This window comes from Catharus ustulatus, chromosome 16 (genome assembly GCF_009819885.2).
Source record: "Catharus ustulatus isolate bCatUst1 chromosome 16, bCatUst1.pri.v2, whole genome shotgun sequence".
Taxonomy (NCBI): Eukaryota; Metazoa; Chordata; class Aves; order Passeriformes; family Turdidae; genus Catharus; species Catharus ustulatus.
In genome coordinates this window covers 15,243,229-15,258,311 of record NC_046236.1, presented here as the reverse complement: position 1 = coordinate 15,258,311, position 15,083 = coordinate 15,243,229, and the positions used below count along the sequence as shown (strand labels likewise).

At 53.8% G+C, this 15,083-nt stretch overlaps 3 protein-coding genes and 1 non-coding gene across 4 annotated transcripts; 3 read left to right on the top strand and 1 right to left on the bottom strand.

Annotated features, from left to right (window-relative positions):
- Positions 1 to 423: 423 nt before the first annotated feature.
- Positions 424 to 3,026, top strand: RPS2 (ribosomal protein S2). The gene is made up of 8 exons (XM_033074149.1): positions 424 to 438; positions 538 to 696; positions 779 to 868; positions 1,251 to 1,358; positions 1,849 to 2,022; positions 2,098 to 2,257; positions 2,638 to 2,729; positions 2,905 to 3,026. The coding sequence occupies exons 2-8, from the start codon at positions 541 to 543 to the stop codon at positions 2,983 to 2,985; spliced, it is 861 nt and encodes a 286-aa protein (XP_032930040.1). The 5' UTR covers positions 424 to 438; positions 538 to 540; the 3' UTR covers positions 2,986 to 3,026.
- On the top strand, positions 2,415 to 2,552 carry LOC117004120. The gene has a single exon (XR_004419588.1). It is a non-coding gene; the product is annotated as a small nucleolar RNA SNORA64/SNORA10 family (small nucleolar RNA).
- A 273-nt stretch (positions 3,027 to 3,299) lies between the features above and the next one.
- On the bottom strand, positions 3,300 to 4,719 carry NDUFB10 (NADH:ubiquinone oxidoreductase subunit B10). Its single transcript, XM_033074156.2, has 4 exons — positions 4,516 to 4,719; positions 3,920 to 4,058; positions 3,632 to 3,771; positions 3,300 to 3,504 (listed from the first exon to the last, which is right to left on the bottom strand). The coding sequence occupies exons 1-4, from the start codon at positions 4,661 to 4,663 to the stop codon at positions 3,401 to 3,403; spliced, it is 531 nt and encodes a 176-aa protein (XP_032930047.1). The 5' UTR covers positions 4,664 to 4,719; the 3' UTR covers positions 3,300 to 3,400.
- A 1,483-nt stretch (positions 4,720 to 6,202) lies between these two features.
- RPL3L (ribosomal protein L3 like) lies at positions 6,203 to 15,024 on the top strand. Its single transcript, XM_033074139.1, has 10 exons — positions 6,203 to 6,214; positions 7,168 to 7,360; positions 8,104 to 8,272; positions 9,183 to 9,318; positions 10,042 to 10,228; positions 11,650 to 11,810; positions 12,035 to 12,136; positions 12,222 to 12,317; positions 13,304 to 13,423; positions 14,581 to 15,024. The coding sequence occupies exons 1-10, from the start codon at positions 6,212 to 6,214 to the stop codon at positions 14,635 to 14,637; spliced, it is 1,224 nt and encodes a 407-aa protein (XP_032930030.1). The 5' UTR covers positions 6,203 to 6,211; the 3' UTR covers positions 14,638 to 15,024.
- Positions 15,025 to 15,083: the final 59 nt, after the last annotated feature.

The window sequence follows — 15,083 nt, the reverse complement described above, 5'->3', positions numbered from 1 at the left end:
CCTCACCCGACTCGGGCAGCGCCACAACCCCTTCTCAGTACCGCTTTAGAAAGGGTAAAGGCGCACGGAAGGAGGAAGATGCGGCGGTGCCCTCCCACTCGCGTACCCACAGCTCCTCACCCACCGCATCCCCGACGCGCTCTGAGGGCTCGGGCCGTGCGTGCCCGTTTATCCCGGGAGCCGCGCCCGCCCCGCACTCTGTATAATTTATCATGAATCGCTCTTTCCAGCCCATGGTATATTACTCATTCATTTTGCGGGGCTGGCACTGCCGGGCGCTGCCGCCCTGTACTCTGTATAATTCACCATAAATCGCTCGTTCCACCACGCGTTGTATTCCTCATTCAGGTCGCAGGGCTGGCACTCCTCTCGCGAGATGCGCGTGCACTATAAATAGCGGGCGGTCCCTTCACGCGGCCTTCTACGCTGAGAGATCACGTAAGTATGGCGGAGTCGCGGCGGTGGCACCGGGCGGCGCGGCCCATCCGGTGCCATCCGGTGCCATCCGCGCCCGCCTGATGTCCCGCTTTGTTCCAGCAAATGGCGGACGACGCCGGTGCTGCGGGAGGAGCGGGAGCTGCCCGCGGGGGCTTCCGCGGTGGATTCGGGACCGGGCTGCGGGGCCGCGGCCGTGGCCGTGGGAGAGGCCGCGGGAGAGGCCGCGGGGCTCGCGGGGGTAAAGCCGAGGACAAGGAGGTGAGTGGGGACCCGGGGATGGGGGTGCTGCCAACCCCGAGGATGGCACCTGCTGACTCTTGCCCATGGATTTCTCTGCCAGTGGATTCCTGTCACCAAGCTCGGTCGCCTGGTCAAGGATATGAAGATCAAGTCTCTTGAGGAGATTTATCTCTTCTCGCTCCCCATTAAGGTGAGACATGGAAGTGATGGGTCAGGGAGATGCTCCAAGGGTTGGAGCCCGGCAGGGAGGGCAGGGGTTGTTCCCCTGGAGAAGGGAAAGCTCCGGGGAGACCTCAGAGCCTAAAGGGGCTCCAGGAGAGCTGGAGAGGGCCTTTGGATGGGGCCGTATGGAGTACTGGGTAGGAATTGTTCCCCGGGAAAGTGGGGAGGCCCTGGCACATATTCCCAGAGCAGCTGTGGCTGCCCCTGAATCTCTGGGAGTGTCCCAGACCAGGTTGGACAGGGCTGGGAGCTCCCTGGGACTGTGGAAGGTGTCCCTGCCCAAGTCCCTGTCAACCCAAACCATTGCAGGGTTCCGTGATTTCTGTGTGCTCAGTGCCTGACTCTTGCAGGAGTCGGAGATCATCGATTTCTTCCTGGGCTCCTCGCTGAAGGATGAGGTGCTGAAGATTATGCCAGTGCAGAAACAGACCCGTGCTGGGCAGCGGACCAGGTTCAAGGTAACCCTGCTTTTCTGGATCTTGCTGTTAACAACTTCCCTGCTGAATGTTCAGTGTAATTTTAATCACTCCAAGTCCTTTTTACTGTCACATCCCATAAATAAATATTTTGCTGTGAGTAGTTTGTTAAATGTATTAGCTTTAAAATGTCCGTGATGTGTGCAGATGAAGCAGCACTGGCCCAAAAGTTGGACTGCAAGACTTTTAAACTTCCTTTTAACAAACCCTTCTGACACTGCAAAATCCAGTCATTCCTGCACAGCAGTGTTGGGTTTTCAGAAGTTTTGGGTATAAAGAGGAAACGCTGTTGGGAAATCTTGGGGAATTCTGACCAGAGTGAGGTTGTAGCAGGGAGTGCTTTAACCTTGGCTGATTCTGACTGAAGGATGAACTCTGAGGGGAAAAATGGGTTTGAAGAGCTGTGTGTGAGGTTGGGGGTGAGCTGGGAGTATCCCTGGAGGGAGCAGTGACAATTCCTCTTGTTTTGCAGGCGTTTGTGGCCATCGGGGACTACAACGGCCACGTGGGGCTGGGGGTGAAGTGCTCCAAGGAGGTGGCCACGGCCATCCGTGGGGCCATCATCCTGGCCAAGCTGTCCATCGTGCCCGTGCGACGCGGCTACTGGGGCAACAAGATCGGCAAGCCGCACACGGTGCCCTGCAAGGTGCGTGTCCTGTGGCTCTGCCCCGGGGCTGTTCAGGGCTCTGCTCTGCGGCTCTGACCCGCTGTGTCCCTGCAGGTCACCGGGCGCTGTGGCTCCGTGCTGGTGCGCCTGATCCCTGCTCCCCGTGGCACCGGGATCGTGTCCGCCCCTGTCCCCAAGAAGCTGCTGATGATGGCTGGGATCGATGACTGCTACACGTCGGCGCGGGGCTGCACGGCCACCCTCGGCAACTTCGGTGAGTTCTGGGGCTGGCACGGAGCTTCTGCCACTTTGTCACTGATGGGGCACAGCAGCTCTGTTTAATTGAGGCAGAAGCCACCACTGCTGCTGGCAGTGCAGGTTCTGTTAAAGGTAATCCCAGGAATGTGGGGTTTAGAGCTGTCACACTCCCAAATCTCCCAATCTGCGCGATTGCACTTGTGTCCCGTAGTGTAATTGTCGTAAATGGAGAGAGAGAGAAACCTGAGTTTTGTGGGTTCATCAGAGAGGCCCTGCCATGGTCTCCCTGGTCCTTGCAAAATTCCACATTTTTGTAACTGGGGTGTTTTGGGGATGCAATCAGCGGGCTGGTTCTGCAGCAGTGTGTGACGGGCAGTGTGTGACATCTCTCTGCAGCTAAAGCCACCTTCGATGCCATCTCCAAAACTTACAGCTACCTGACTCCTGACCTCTGGAAAGAGACTGTCTTCACCAAGTCTCCTTACCAGGTAAAAGCATTTATTAACCTGCAGCTCAAATCTTACCCTTCTTGCCGCTAAAATTCAGATTTCTGATTACATGAAGATTTGATAGCTGTAAAGTTGAGCACAGCAGGGATGGGAAGTGGTGCTGAGGATGCCATGAGAGGGATTTGGGGGAATAACCCTTTGCTGTTTCCTGCAGGAGTTCACCGATCATCTGGCCAAGACCCACACGAGAGTGTCGGTGCAGAGGACCCAGGCAGCCGCTGTGGCCACCACCTGAGCGGGTTTTGTACGAGAATAAAGCGATCAGAGAACCAGGAATGGTTGCTTGGTGTGATGGAGGGGTTGGTGCTTGGGGCAGGGGTGTTACAACCATGGAATGGGTTGGGCTGGAAAGGACCTGGAATCTCATCCAGTTCCACCTCCTGCTGTGGGACAGGCTCTGTCCAGCCTGGCCTTCAGGGGCACATCCCAGACTGAGGGAGCTGAGGGCAGAGCAGCACACTCATCCAGAGGGTAAATCCCAGTACTGACAGCCCCAAGTGCATAGAGCTGAGGGCTTGCAGAGCTCTTCAAAGAATGAATACACATCCCAACTGTACAGGTGTCTGTTTATTGTGGAGGCCAACACCACCAGAGGTCAAGGAAGCAACAACATGCACATAGATACCAGCACCATGGAGGGAGGAGCTGTTTCAGCTCTGCTGATTCTCCTGTGCTGCTTTCCTCTCCTCCATCATCCTGTGCTTCTGCTTCATCAGACATGTCCGTGCATTGCCATGGTAACCCAGCTCACCGTCTGAAAAAGAAAAATGTCTGAGCAGTGCCTCCCACAAGCCTGTGTGCCCTGACAATGTGGGATGTGCTGTCAGACCCCCCTTCCCCGGGTTTAGAACCCCGTCCCTGGGTGCTGCTGCCACACTCACATCTGTCCTGGTAGGCCTTGGTGACCTGTGCCAGCAGCTCCATCTCCTTGGCACAGTTCTGGAACTGGTTGGGCCCTTCCCTCTGCTTGCACGCAGCCAGCCTTTCCCGGACTATCTCCACGATCTGCTGATCAACCATCCTGCAGGAAAGGAAAGATGGTGAGGGATGCAACAGCAGCCATGAGATGACAGAAAAGCTGAACCAAGGGGTGAGGACACCCTGTGCAGGTCCCAGAGCTGTGTGCTCTGCTGTGACCTCGCCTGGGGACAGTCCATGGGTAGCCATACCTGTCCCTCCTCCACTGAGCCTCGGCCTCATAGTAGCACAGGTAGTCACCCTCCAGGCACTCGCTCAGGTCAGGCACACGGCGGAACTGCTGGTGGTAGTAGTAGAACTTGTTCTTGCTTTGCAACTTCTCGATCCACTCTGCAGGGACAGCCCGGTCACACACCCAGCTCTGAGGGGCAGCACAGCCCCAGTGCTGGCACTGCCCGCTGCCACCTCCCCAGGCAGCAGCAGTGCCTCCATTCCTGTGTCCAGCTCATGCCCAGCTGTGTATCTGTGCTGTGTCCCTGTATCCCCTGCACCTCTCCCAGAATCCGAGCTGTGTCCCATGTCCTGCTGTTCCTCTATCTGTCCCTATGTCCATGCTGTGTTCTTGTCAATGTCCCATGTCCTTGTGTCCCAGTGTCCTGTCCCTCTGCCTGTGCTGTTACTGTCAGTGTCCCTTTGTCCTTGCTGTGCCCTTTGCCTGTCCAGGTGCCCGTGTCCTCACGCCTTTGCCCCGTTCCCCGCTGTGCCCATCCCGGTATCCCCGTCGCTGCTCAGCTCCCACGGGGAGGGGGACGCGGGGACGGGGGGAGCGGTCTCGTCCCGCCGGTACCTCGGACTAAAGCGATGGGCGCGTCAAAGACATAGTTGAAGGCGGACTGGAAGTAGTTGACGGGGTTGGGCACCGACGTGGTCCTCTCGGAGACAGGGGTGCGGGTCGGGGGCACCTTGTACGCCTCCCAGTCATGATCCTCCGGCATCGCGGCGGCGGCGCGGAAAGATGGCGGCGACCCCTGAGGGGGCGGGAACGCGGGAACATGGCGGCGACCCCTGAGGGGGCCGGGCGCCCAACATGGCGGCGGCCGCGGGGCACGCCGGGAGTTGTAGTTCCCTCTCCGTGAGGGGATCCCAGAAGATCGGGTTGGAAAAACCCCCAGAGTGTCCCCTCTGTGCCACCTCCCTGCTCAGCAGGGCCATCCCACAGTGTGTGGCACAGGACTGGGAGCAGATGGCTTTGGGATAGCCCCAGCGAGCAACACTGCGCACCCTGTGTGGGATCTGTGCACAGGGACAAGGTTCTGCCTCATGTCCGGGTGGAACTCGCTGGGATCAGTCCCTGCCCATTCGTATTGTTATAAGTACATGACATGTTGTTGGCTTTTTGCAAATATTAGGATAAATGCTATTGTATAATGTTAAAATAGCTTTTCTGTATAGATGGGAGAAGATCATGACTGGGAGGTGCACAAGGTGCCGCCGACCTGCACCCCTATATAGATATAGGCTTTTTTCTTTTCTTCTAATAGCAAAAGTTAGACATAATTTTTTTAGAGATAGTATTATTAAACTACACGCTTAGTTAAAATAACAACCCGTGAATGTATCATAGAAACCCTACAACTAACACAACAATTATCAACCCTCACCAACTACAAAAGGCCAAGACCACCACCTACATTAAAAAGTAATAAGAAAAAAATTAAAACCACAAGCCAAAAAACACACATACTCTAAAAAAGCAAACCCAAAAAGTGGCCATACTAAACAGTTCCCAAAAAAGCTTGACTATACATAAAAAACTATGAATATACAACAAGTCGATGTATTGTAAAACTAATTTAAAAGGGCATTGCGTGTTCCTAGCAGCTTACCAAGCACCCAGCAATTTTAACCCTTTACTTTATGTTTGTCTGCTATTATGTTTTTATTAAACCTTCTCAATTTTACCAAAACAATAAAATGTGTTTTTCACACTCTGATGTCATTTCTGGCCCCCAAAGCAGAGCCTGGGCCTTGCACACACGCAGGGCTGTGCAAGATGTCCCTGCCCATAAAAGCACTTGGAACTGGATGATTTTTAAGTCCCTTCCAATCCAAACTGTTCTGTGATTCCGAGGTTTATTGTCTTGATCTCTTTTCTGATCAGAATCACAAAGCCTGGGCTGACAGAGAGATTTTCAGTCCGTGCTGGGGGTACCTGGTGCAGGTGTTCACAGCTCTGGGTGTGTGGCAGCCCTTCTGGAAACTGCCCTAATTCCAGAAATTGCCCTAATTCAGGAATCTGCCCCAATTCCTGCCATTCACATCCGAGTTTTCCAGGAGGGAGAAGCGTAAACCGAGCCAGCACCAAGTGACCTTTACCACACCACAACTGTCGTGTCCAACCTGCCAGGAATGAAATGAATATCGCAGCGGGTGAAGCGAGCGGCTAAATTTGTGTCTTCAGACCCATACCCATCTCGAGTATTAATCTGGGGAGGCACTCCCTGACAGCCTCTCTCTGCTGCTGCCCAGGCTGAAGACGTCCCATGGTTGGTACAGCTCTGCTGGAGTCGCTGGTGGGCGAGGGGCAGCGAGCAGGGCTGGGTTGTGCTCCTGGAACGGGGTCAGAACCCTCAGAGCTCCACTCAGGCTGGAAAATGAGCTTGGTGCAAAGCACAGCCCAGTGCTGCGACTGATCTGAGCTGCCCTAAAGCTGCAGTTTGTGCAGGACTAACCCTTCGCTGCTTGTGGTTGAGGTTTTTGTGTTTATCTCAAGGTGCCTTTGGAGCCTGTGCATGTTCCTGTTACTCATTCCTTTGGGCATCCTTTCCCCTGTTTGCCCGACCCTTGGCTGTGCTTGTTTTGTGCCATTTGTCTTGATGACAACAAGCCCAGGAATTCCAAGCAGGCCTTTTTGGTGCTACAGGATACAAAATAAATGCTTATCATTAAGAGCACAGAAGGACAGACCTAGTAAAGAATGTATTTCTCCTTCAAAGTCCTTCAGAAAAAGCTGAAGGAGGGAGATCATATTAAGTTGGTTTTTTTAAAGTCATTAAATACATAATTTGTCCAGAAATTTAGTAAATTCACACTGACAGAGAGTAGATTTAGAATGGGTATTAGGAAGAAATCCGTGCCCTGTGAGGGTGGGGAAGATCTGGCACAGATTCCCAGAGAAGCTGTGGCTGCCCCTGGATCCCTGGAAGTGTCCAAGCCAGGCTGGATGAGGCTTGGAGCACCCTGGGATGGTGGAAGCTGTTGGGGTTGGACTGACTGGGCTTTAAGGTGCCTCCCACCCCAAACCATTCCAGTATTCTATGCCATTTTTCCATGTACATGACAGAAGCTTGAACAAAATCCTTCCCTGTTACGACTCAGGGAAGAGCCCAGAATCTCAGTGTTGTTCCCATCTAAAGGGGGGGATTTTGCTGTGTTTTTGTTGTGTGTTTTTTTACCCCATTTCCCGGGGTAAAACCTTTCTTTGCTGTTCCTCTCGCAGTCCCACCGCAAGTTCTCGGCTCCCAGGCACGGCCACCTGGGCTTCCTGCCCCACAAACGGAGCCGCCGGCACCGAGGGAAGGTGAAGGCCTGGCCCAAGGATGACCCCAGCAAACCAGTCCACCTGACAGCTTTCCTGGGCTACAAGGCTGGCATGACCCACACTGTGAGGGAGGTGCACCGGCCCGGGCTCAGTAAGGCTTGGCTGCAGTGGCCACATCCACCAGGGGAAGGAGGGAAGAACTCCTTGGGAAAGGCTGGGGTGGTGGAGCCCAGAGTTCTAGGTTAAATCCTGGCTTCTAGGTAAAATCCTGGATTCTAGGTTAAATCCTGGTTTCTAGATTAAATTCTGGCTTCTAGGTTAAATCCTGGCTTCTAGGTTAAATCCTGGCTCCTAGGTAAAATCCTGGCTTTTATGTAAAATCCTGGCTCCTAGGTAAAATCCTGGTTTTTATGTAAAATCCTCACTCCTAGGTTAAATCCTGGCTTCTAGGTAAAATTCTGACTTCTAGGTAAAATCCTGACTTCTATGTAAAATCCTGGCTCCCAGGTAAAATCCTGACTTCCAGGTAAAATCCTGGCTCCTAGGTTAAATCCTGGCTCCTAAGTTAAATCCTGGATTCTAGGTAAAATCCTGGCTTCCAGGTAAAATCCTGGCTCCTAGGTTAAATCCTGGCTTCTAGGTTAAATCCTGACTTTTAGATAAAATCCTGGCTCCTAGGTTAAATCCTGGCAATCCAGATCTTGGATGGTCAGAGGCCACCTCAGCACAGACTGAGTTTGGGGGTTCCTGGAACTCTCCCCACTGATGAGTGGTGTTTGGGAGCTGGGAAAGCTGGGGCTGGCTGAGATTGAACATGACCTTGCCCCCAGCACTTTTTGTGGCAGTGGGAATCCTCCAGGGAATGAGCTGATCCCAAAAGAAAACCCTTTGCAGAGGTCTCCAAGAGGGAGGAGGTGGAGGCTGTGACCATCATCGAGACCCCCCCGATGGTGGTGGTGGGGGTCGTGGGCTACATCGAGACACCCAAGGGCTTGAGGAATTTCAAGACTGTTTTTGCTGAGCACATCAGCGACGAGTGCCGCCGGCGCTTCTACAAGAACTGGTAGGTGCTCCCAAAAAAGGGACATTAAACACTGGAACTGCCCAGGGAGGTGGTGGAGTCACCAGCCTGGAGGTGTCCACCCCTGGATGTGCCACTCAGTGCTCTGGGTGATCAGTCACAGGTTGGACTCGATGATTTTGGAGGGTTTTTCCAACCTCATTGATTCTGGGGTTCCCAGAGTGGGGATTTCCTGGGAGGGATCTCTGGAATTCCACAGGATGCCCAAACAGCTCAGCTCCTGTGGAGTGAAACTGCTGCCTACTTAGTCATGCACAAGAACTGCAAACAACCCTATGAGGAGCAGCATTTGCATATGTAAATTTATTCTAATAGCCGAACCAAGTTAGCTCTCTCCACAATATCGTATGGCAGGTTCCTTTTCCCTCATGCAGCTCTGCCTCATCAGCCCCCCAGTTACCTGGAATCCTTGAGCTGGACTGAATCCAGATTGCCAGGGGTAAAATTGCTGCAGAGTGTGGCCCCTGGCCCTCACAAATATCAGCACCCCTCAGCAGAGAGGGAAGTGGAAACACCAATTTCCCCGCTGTAGGAATTGTGTCTCCTGTAACAGTGCCATGGAGACCCACCCACCACAAGCCTCTGATCCCTGCTTTCTCCTGCCTCTGATTTTGCCTCTGATTTTGTGTTTTGATGGTGCTGAGTCAGTCAGTGGGAGACAACTGCATTCCTCATGCAGAAAGGTTTGAATTACCCTTGAACAAGCCCTTTTCACGGCTCATTATCCTCTTCCCTCTTCCCACCTCAAGGTCCTGACAGCCAGGTGAGGCTCAGGTATCCACAGGTTCCTTGTGCCTCGCAGGAGGTGGCTGACAAGGTGACCTGTCCCCTCTCTGCACTGTCACAAGCCCTTTTTCAGCTCGGATGGATGTTAAACCACTCCTGTCCCTAGGCACAAGAGCAAGAAGAAGGCGTTCACCAAGTACTGCAAAAAATGGCAGGATGAGGCTGGGAAAAAGCAGCTGGAGAAGGATTTTGCAGCCATGAAGAAGTACTGCAAAGTCATCCGTGTCATTATGCACACACAGGTCAGAGCCTCCCCCTGGCATGGGCAGGGGGCTCGGGGGCTCCCTCAGCTCTGAAGGGCCTGGCAGGGGGATCAGGGGGGTTTTGGGGGGGCTGAGAGGGTGTGAGGAGGGGCTGGCTGACCTTTCCTGCTGCCTTTTGACCTCCCAGTTCCCCTCCAGAGCTTTCTGCTCCAGAGTTGCTGTGGGGCTGTGCTTTGGGGACACTGGGGAGCCCCCACATCCCGATGGGAGCCCGCACACCCCAAGGGGAGCCCCCAAACCCCGAGGGGACAGCAGGAGGAGGGCAGAGCCTGGGCAGCTCCTGGGTTCTGTGTCAGCAAAGGACCTTGGGCCTCATGATCACCTCAAATTAGCAACTGGTGTCAAATGTTTTGGGCAAAAATAACCCCACAGCCAGGCACAGTTTTGCCAGATGCTGATTGCTGGATGGGCACACACACAGGAGCCCATTTTAAGGCTGATCCTGCAGTTAAGGGCTGCTCTGGAGTCTGGGGGAGAGCTAAGCTGGCTCAAGGCCAGATGGGGTCTCTGGGCTCAAGGACAAGGCTCCATAAAATCCCAGATACAAACAGCTGCTGACCCAGGGCTGCTGTGAAAGGGGCTGAGTGTGGCAGAGAGGTGAAGCAATGGCTCTGCTCACCCCTGTGTCCCTCCCAAACTGGGGGTGACCCAGCCCTGTGGGGTGAGGAGCCACACGTCACCCTAAAACGCTGTGTGCTGCAGATGAGGCTGCTCCCACTGAGGCAGAAGAAGGCCCACATCATGGAGATCCAGCTGAACGGGGGCACAGTGGCTGAGAAGGTGGACTGGGTGCGGGAGAGGCTGGAGAGGCAGATCTCAGTGCACAGTGTGTTCAGCCAGAACGAGATGATCGATGTCATCGGCGTCACCAAGGGCCACGGCATGAAAGGTACAGGGTTTGGGGCTCTCCTTCTCACATGGCTCTGCCCATCAGGGCTTTGGGGCTAGGAGAGTGTAAACCACACTGAGAACCCTAAACTTTTTGTAGAAGGAGTAGAAAAGAGCCTCAGGATCGTAAGCATGACATCCAGTTCTGCTGTGGCAGGGCTTGGTTTCCTTAATCTCGAGGATTCCAGCAAGGGAAAAATTCAACAGGGGAACCTCTGATGTGGATACAAAGGAGCTGACAAGGTGGAAAGATTTTCCCTGAGATTGAGACCAGTGAAAACTGTGGTGTCTGTTGTGCCCAGAGGCCTCCCAGGAGGCTCAGAGGCACTGTCAGTACATAAAGCAACCATGGCAAGGATTGAAACCAGACAGTTCCATCCAAACCATCCTGTGATGGTGTGAAAGTCTCACAAACCCCACTCGTGCAGGGCTGTGGCTGTCCCTGGGTGTGCATGGAGCACCTCCCAGTCTGAGCAGAGCTGTGGGAAGTGAGAACAACTCCTGATCTCCTCCCAACACAGCCTGCTCTGAGAACTGCAGGACAACGATGGGAATGTCCCTTAGGAGAGCAGGAATATCCCTTAGGAGAGCAGGAATATCCCTCAGGAGAGCGATGGGATTGTCCCTCAGGAGAGCAGTGGGAATGTCCCTCAGGAGAGTGATGGGAATGTCCCTCAGGACAGCAGGAATGTCCCTGAGGAGAGCAGGAATGTCCCCCAGGACAGCAGGAATGTCCCTCAGGAGAGTGATGGGAATGTCCCTCAGGACAGCAGAAATGTCCCTGAGGAGAGCAGGAATGTCCCCCAGGACAGCAGGAATGTCCCTCAGGAGAGTGATGGGAATGTCCCTGAGGAGAGCAGTGGGAATGTCCCTCAGGACAGCAGGAATGTCCCTGAGGAGAGCAGGAATGTCTCTCAGGAGAGCAGGATTGTCCCTCAGGACAGCAGGAGTGTCCCTCAGGAAAGCAGGAGTGTCCCTCAGGACAGCAGGAATGTCCCTCAGGAGAGCAGGAGTGTCCCTCAGGAGAACAGGAATGTCCCTCAGGAAAGCAGGAGTGTCCCTCAGGACAGCAATGGGAATGTCCCTCAGGACAGCAGGAATGTCCCTCAGGAGAGTGATGGGAATGTCCCTCAGGAGAGCAGTGGGAATGTCCCTCAGGACAGCAGGAGTGTCCCTCAGGAGAGCAGGAATGTCCCTTAGGAGAACAGGAATGTCCCTCAGGAGAGCAGGAGTGTCCCTCAGGACAGCAGGAGTGTCCCTCAGGAGAGCAGGAATGTCCCTCAGGAGAGAAGTGGGAATGTCCCTCAGGAGAGTGATGGGAATGTCCCTCAGGACAGCAGGAGTGTCCCTCAGGACAGCAGTGTGACTCCTGCCCCACCCCATCCCCTCCTGCTGACCCTGCCCACTGCTCCCCCTCCCCAGGGGTGACCAGCCGCTGGCACACCAAGAAGCTGCCCAGGAAGACCCACAAGGGGCTGCGGAAGGTGGCGTGCATCGGGGCCTGGCACCCGGCCCGCGTGGGCTACTCCATCGCCCGCGCCGGCCAGAAGGGCTACCACCACCGCACCGAGATCAACAAGAAGGTATGGATGGCCCAGGGGCTCCCCAGGCTGTCACCACCTCCTTCCCAAAGTGCCCTCAGCTCCCTGCATCCCCCTGCATGTTTCCCTGGACATCTCCTGGCGGTTTCCGCTGCTCAATGGCACACCTTGGTGAAAACAATTCCGTGGGGGATCCTGTCACCCTGTGAAGCTCCTCAGCAAAAGGGGCAGGAGAATCTCCACCTCCACTGCCTGTCTGCTCCCAGATTTACCGCATTGGCCACGGGATCCACGTGGAGGATGGCAAAGTGGTGAGGAACAACGCCTCGACGCACTACGATATCACCGAGAAAACCATCACCCCGATGGTGAGGGCTGAGGGGTGGCAGGGCTGTGACCTCCCGACCCTCCTGCCAGCTCTCCTGCCCACCAACCCCTCTGCTCTCCCCACAGGGAGGTTTCCCTCACTATGGTGAAGTCAACAACGATTTCCTGATGCTGAAGGGCTGCGTGGTGGGCACCAGGAAGCGCGTGCTCACCCTCCGCAAGGTGAGAGCAGCGGGCTGGGACGGGCTGCAGCTCTCCAGGAGCACATTCCCCACATGGAGAACCCCCCAAATGCTGGGCAGGGACACTCCTTGGTGCTGTGTCACACACCAGTGTAGTGCTGAGGCCATTGGAAAGTGGATGGAGCTGGAGAGCTTCAGAGCTCTGAGGGCTGTGGGTAAATTCAGAAATGAAACTTTGGGTTGTCACAGAAAGGTGATTGGGCTTTGGAAGGGCTGCCCAGGGATGTGCTGGTGGAGTCACTGGTGTTTAAGGACAGGCTGGAGGTGGCATTCAGTGCCATGGTCTGGGTGACAAGTTGGTGTCAGGTCATAGGTTGGATTTGGCGATCTCAAAGGTCTTTTCCAGGCTGGCTGATTCTGAGAATTCTGAGAATTCTGACTCTGGTGAATCTGAGATTCTGTGATTCTGTGAATCTGAGATTCTGAGATTCTGTGATTTGTGGTTCTGCGATTCTGTGGTTCTGTGGTTCTGTGATGCTGTGGTTCTGAGATTCTGTGATGCTGTGATTCTGAGATTCTGTGATTCTGAGATTCTGTGATTCTGTGGTTCTGTGATTCTGTGAATCTGTGGTTCTGTGATGCTGTGGTTCTGTGATGCTATGATTCTGTGATTCTGAGATTCTGAGATTCTGTGAATCTGTGATTCTGTGATTTTGTGATGCTGTGGCTCTGTGATTCTGAGATTCTGTGGTTCTGTGGTGCTGTGATTCTGTGATTCTGTGAATCTGAGGTTCTGTGATTCTGTGAATCTGAGATTCTGTGATTCTGTGATTCTGTGATTCTCTGATTCTGTGAATTGCTGAGCAAAGAGCAGCCCTGCAAGCTCCCCACCACCTGAGCAGGGTGCTGCTCTGAGAACACAGATTTTTGCAGAGATATTTGTTTAGAGGATATTCCCTGCTGCCATGAGAGCAGCTGCCCTGACTTTCTGTGATGGCTCTCCTGATGGTGTGACTGTTTCCCCAGTCCCTCCTGGTGCACACCAGCCGCCGGGCCCATGAAGCCATCGAGCTCAAATTCATTGACACCACTTCCAAATTCGGCCACGGCCGCTTCCAGACAGCTCAGGAAAAGAGAGCTTTCATGGTGAGTTCCTTGGGCTGCCTCCAGCTCTTTGTGGGGCCACAGCAACTGCTCCAACCAAGCATCTCCAGGTGTCCATGGGCAGGAAGGTGGAACTGGATGAGTTTTTTGTCCCTTCTGACCCAAACCATTCCAGGATTCTGTGATTCCATGATTCTGTGATCTCAGCCAAATGAGTGTTTGGGACTCTCTTGCCTGAAGGCAGCCATGAATTCAGTTCAGACAGCAGAAATGATGCTTAGGAAGAACAGGATGGTTGTGTCAGTGATCCAAGACAACTCAACCAACAAATAAAAGACCATATGGGCAACCAGCTCCCATTCACCACGGGAAGTTTTAAACAAGCAGTTAACTTGGCAGGCACTGTCTTGGCCATATGGTCCCTTTCACTTGGAATTGTGCACTGCTTTGATTTGTTTGGAATGATTTATAGCTTTAATGTCCTTAGAGGAAAAAAAAGTTTAGGTCAAATTTGGATGCAAATTTGTGGGGCTTTTGTCAGAAGCTTTCAAGAAGGCCAAGCAGTGTATTTTCCTTAAATCCAGGGGGAAAAAAAAATTAAATAATCCAAACACAACAGTTTCCTGACTAGTTTTGCAGCCTTCACCAGGCTGATTTGAGTCTGAGTCTGGAGTGGAGGAAGCACTGAGTAAACCAGGAGAGGGAGGAGGAGAAGGGAAAGAAAAAACAGCCTGGGACCCACGCAGATGTAAACTGGGTCTGGATCTGGCCTGTCAGCCAGAAATGCCATGTGAAGCTGGCTAAGCCTCCTTAGTGTGGCAGGGGGATTGGTTAGGCACTGCCTTTGCAGAGCTCCTTAGAGGTTAAGCTGATTTCCTTCAGCTCAGTGTCAGGAGCCTGTTGTGTCCCTGGCAGCCCTGAGCTGCTGTGACGAGGAGCTGGGTGACAGGAGGAGGTCTGACCTGGCTGCAGCTCTTTCCTTTGCCATTTTGCCCCATGGATTCTGTGGTAAAACATCACATTTGTCTGGAAGTTGAGGGACATAAGTAATTCCTGTCCCCTGCTCCCATAGGATTGATCTGCTGTGGGATAACCCCATTTTTCAGCTGCTGGCCAGAGCTGCCTTTCTGTTTAACAGAGCCATTCAGGCCAGGTCTGTGTGTCCCTAAATCCAAACTCTCCTCTCTGCTCTCTTCCAGGGCCCCCAGAAGAAACATTTGGTGAAGGAGAAGCCAGGTGTGCAGGAAGAGCTCTAAGGATGGAGATCCAAGGTGCTTGAGTGGGCACTTGCAATAAAAGGGCTCCAAGCCATTCCTGCTCCCTCTCTGCTTCTGTTTTTGGGCTCCTTGGCAGGTGGGGATGGCAAAAATGGCATTTGGGACTGGCCCACATGGGCAGGGACTAACTGGGACAGCCAAGTGCCTGCTCTGTCCTTTGGACTCTCCTTTTCCTTTGCCCAGTGAGTTTTTCCCACTCACCCAAATCACCACAACTCCTCTGACCCAGCAGAGAGCAGAGCACCAGCACTTCTGCCCCAGTTTCCACTGGGAATCCAGAGCCTGCCCATGACCTGCCTCTCCTGCCTGTGCCTCTCCCACACATCCAGCACTGCTTTTGCCAAGCTGAAGGTGCAACCCAGGGGCTTCTCCCTGCTCAAAGCCCCCTGATCCTGGCTGGAATGCTCAGCAGAGGTGGGAATTTG

What these genes read in the sequence shown, in the direction of transcription:
- NDUFB10 (XM_033074156.2), bottom strand. Translation starts at nt 4,663, where the DNA reads ATGCCGGAGGATCATGACTGGGAGGCGTACAAGGTGCCCCCGACCCGC. An exon ending in GCCCATCGCTTTAGTCCGAG is followed by an intron (nt 4,059 to 4,515) that starts GTACCGGCGGGA and finishes CTGTCCCTGCAG; the next exon opens with AGTGGATCGAGAAGTTGCAA. An exon ending in CAAGGCCTACCAGGACAGAT is followed by an intron (nt 3,505 to 3,631) that starts GTGAGTGTGGCA and finishes TTTCTTTTTCAG; the next exon opens with ACGGTGAGCTGGGTTACCAT.
- RPS2 (XM_033074149.1), top strand. Translation starts at nt 541, where the DNA reads ATGGCGGACGACGCCGGTGCTGCGGGAGGAGCGGGAGCTGCCCGCGGG. An exon ending in CGCACACGGTGCCCTGCAAG is followed by an intron (nt 2,023 to 2,097) that starts GTGCGTGTCCTG and finishes GTGTCCCTGCAG; the next exon opens with GTCACCGGGCGCTGTGGCTC. An exon ending in GGCCACCCTCGGCAACTTCG is followed by an intron (nt 2,258 to 2,637) that starts GTGAGTTCTGGG and finishes ATCTCTCTGCAG; the next exon opens with CTAAAGCCACCTTCGATGCC.
- RPL3L (XM_033074139.1), top strand. An exon ending in CAAGGGCCACGGCATGAAAG is followed by an intron (nt 10,229 to 11,649) that starts GTACAGGGTTTG and finishes CCCCCTCCCCAG; the next exon opens with GGGTGACCAGCCGCTGGCAC. An exon ending in AGGAAAAGAGAGCTTTCATG is followed by an intron (nt 13,424 to 14,580) that starts GTGAGTTCCTTG and finishes GCTCTCTTCCAG; the next exon opens with GGCCCCCAGAAGAAACATTT.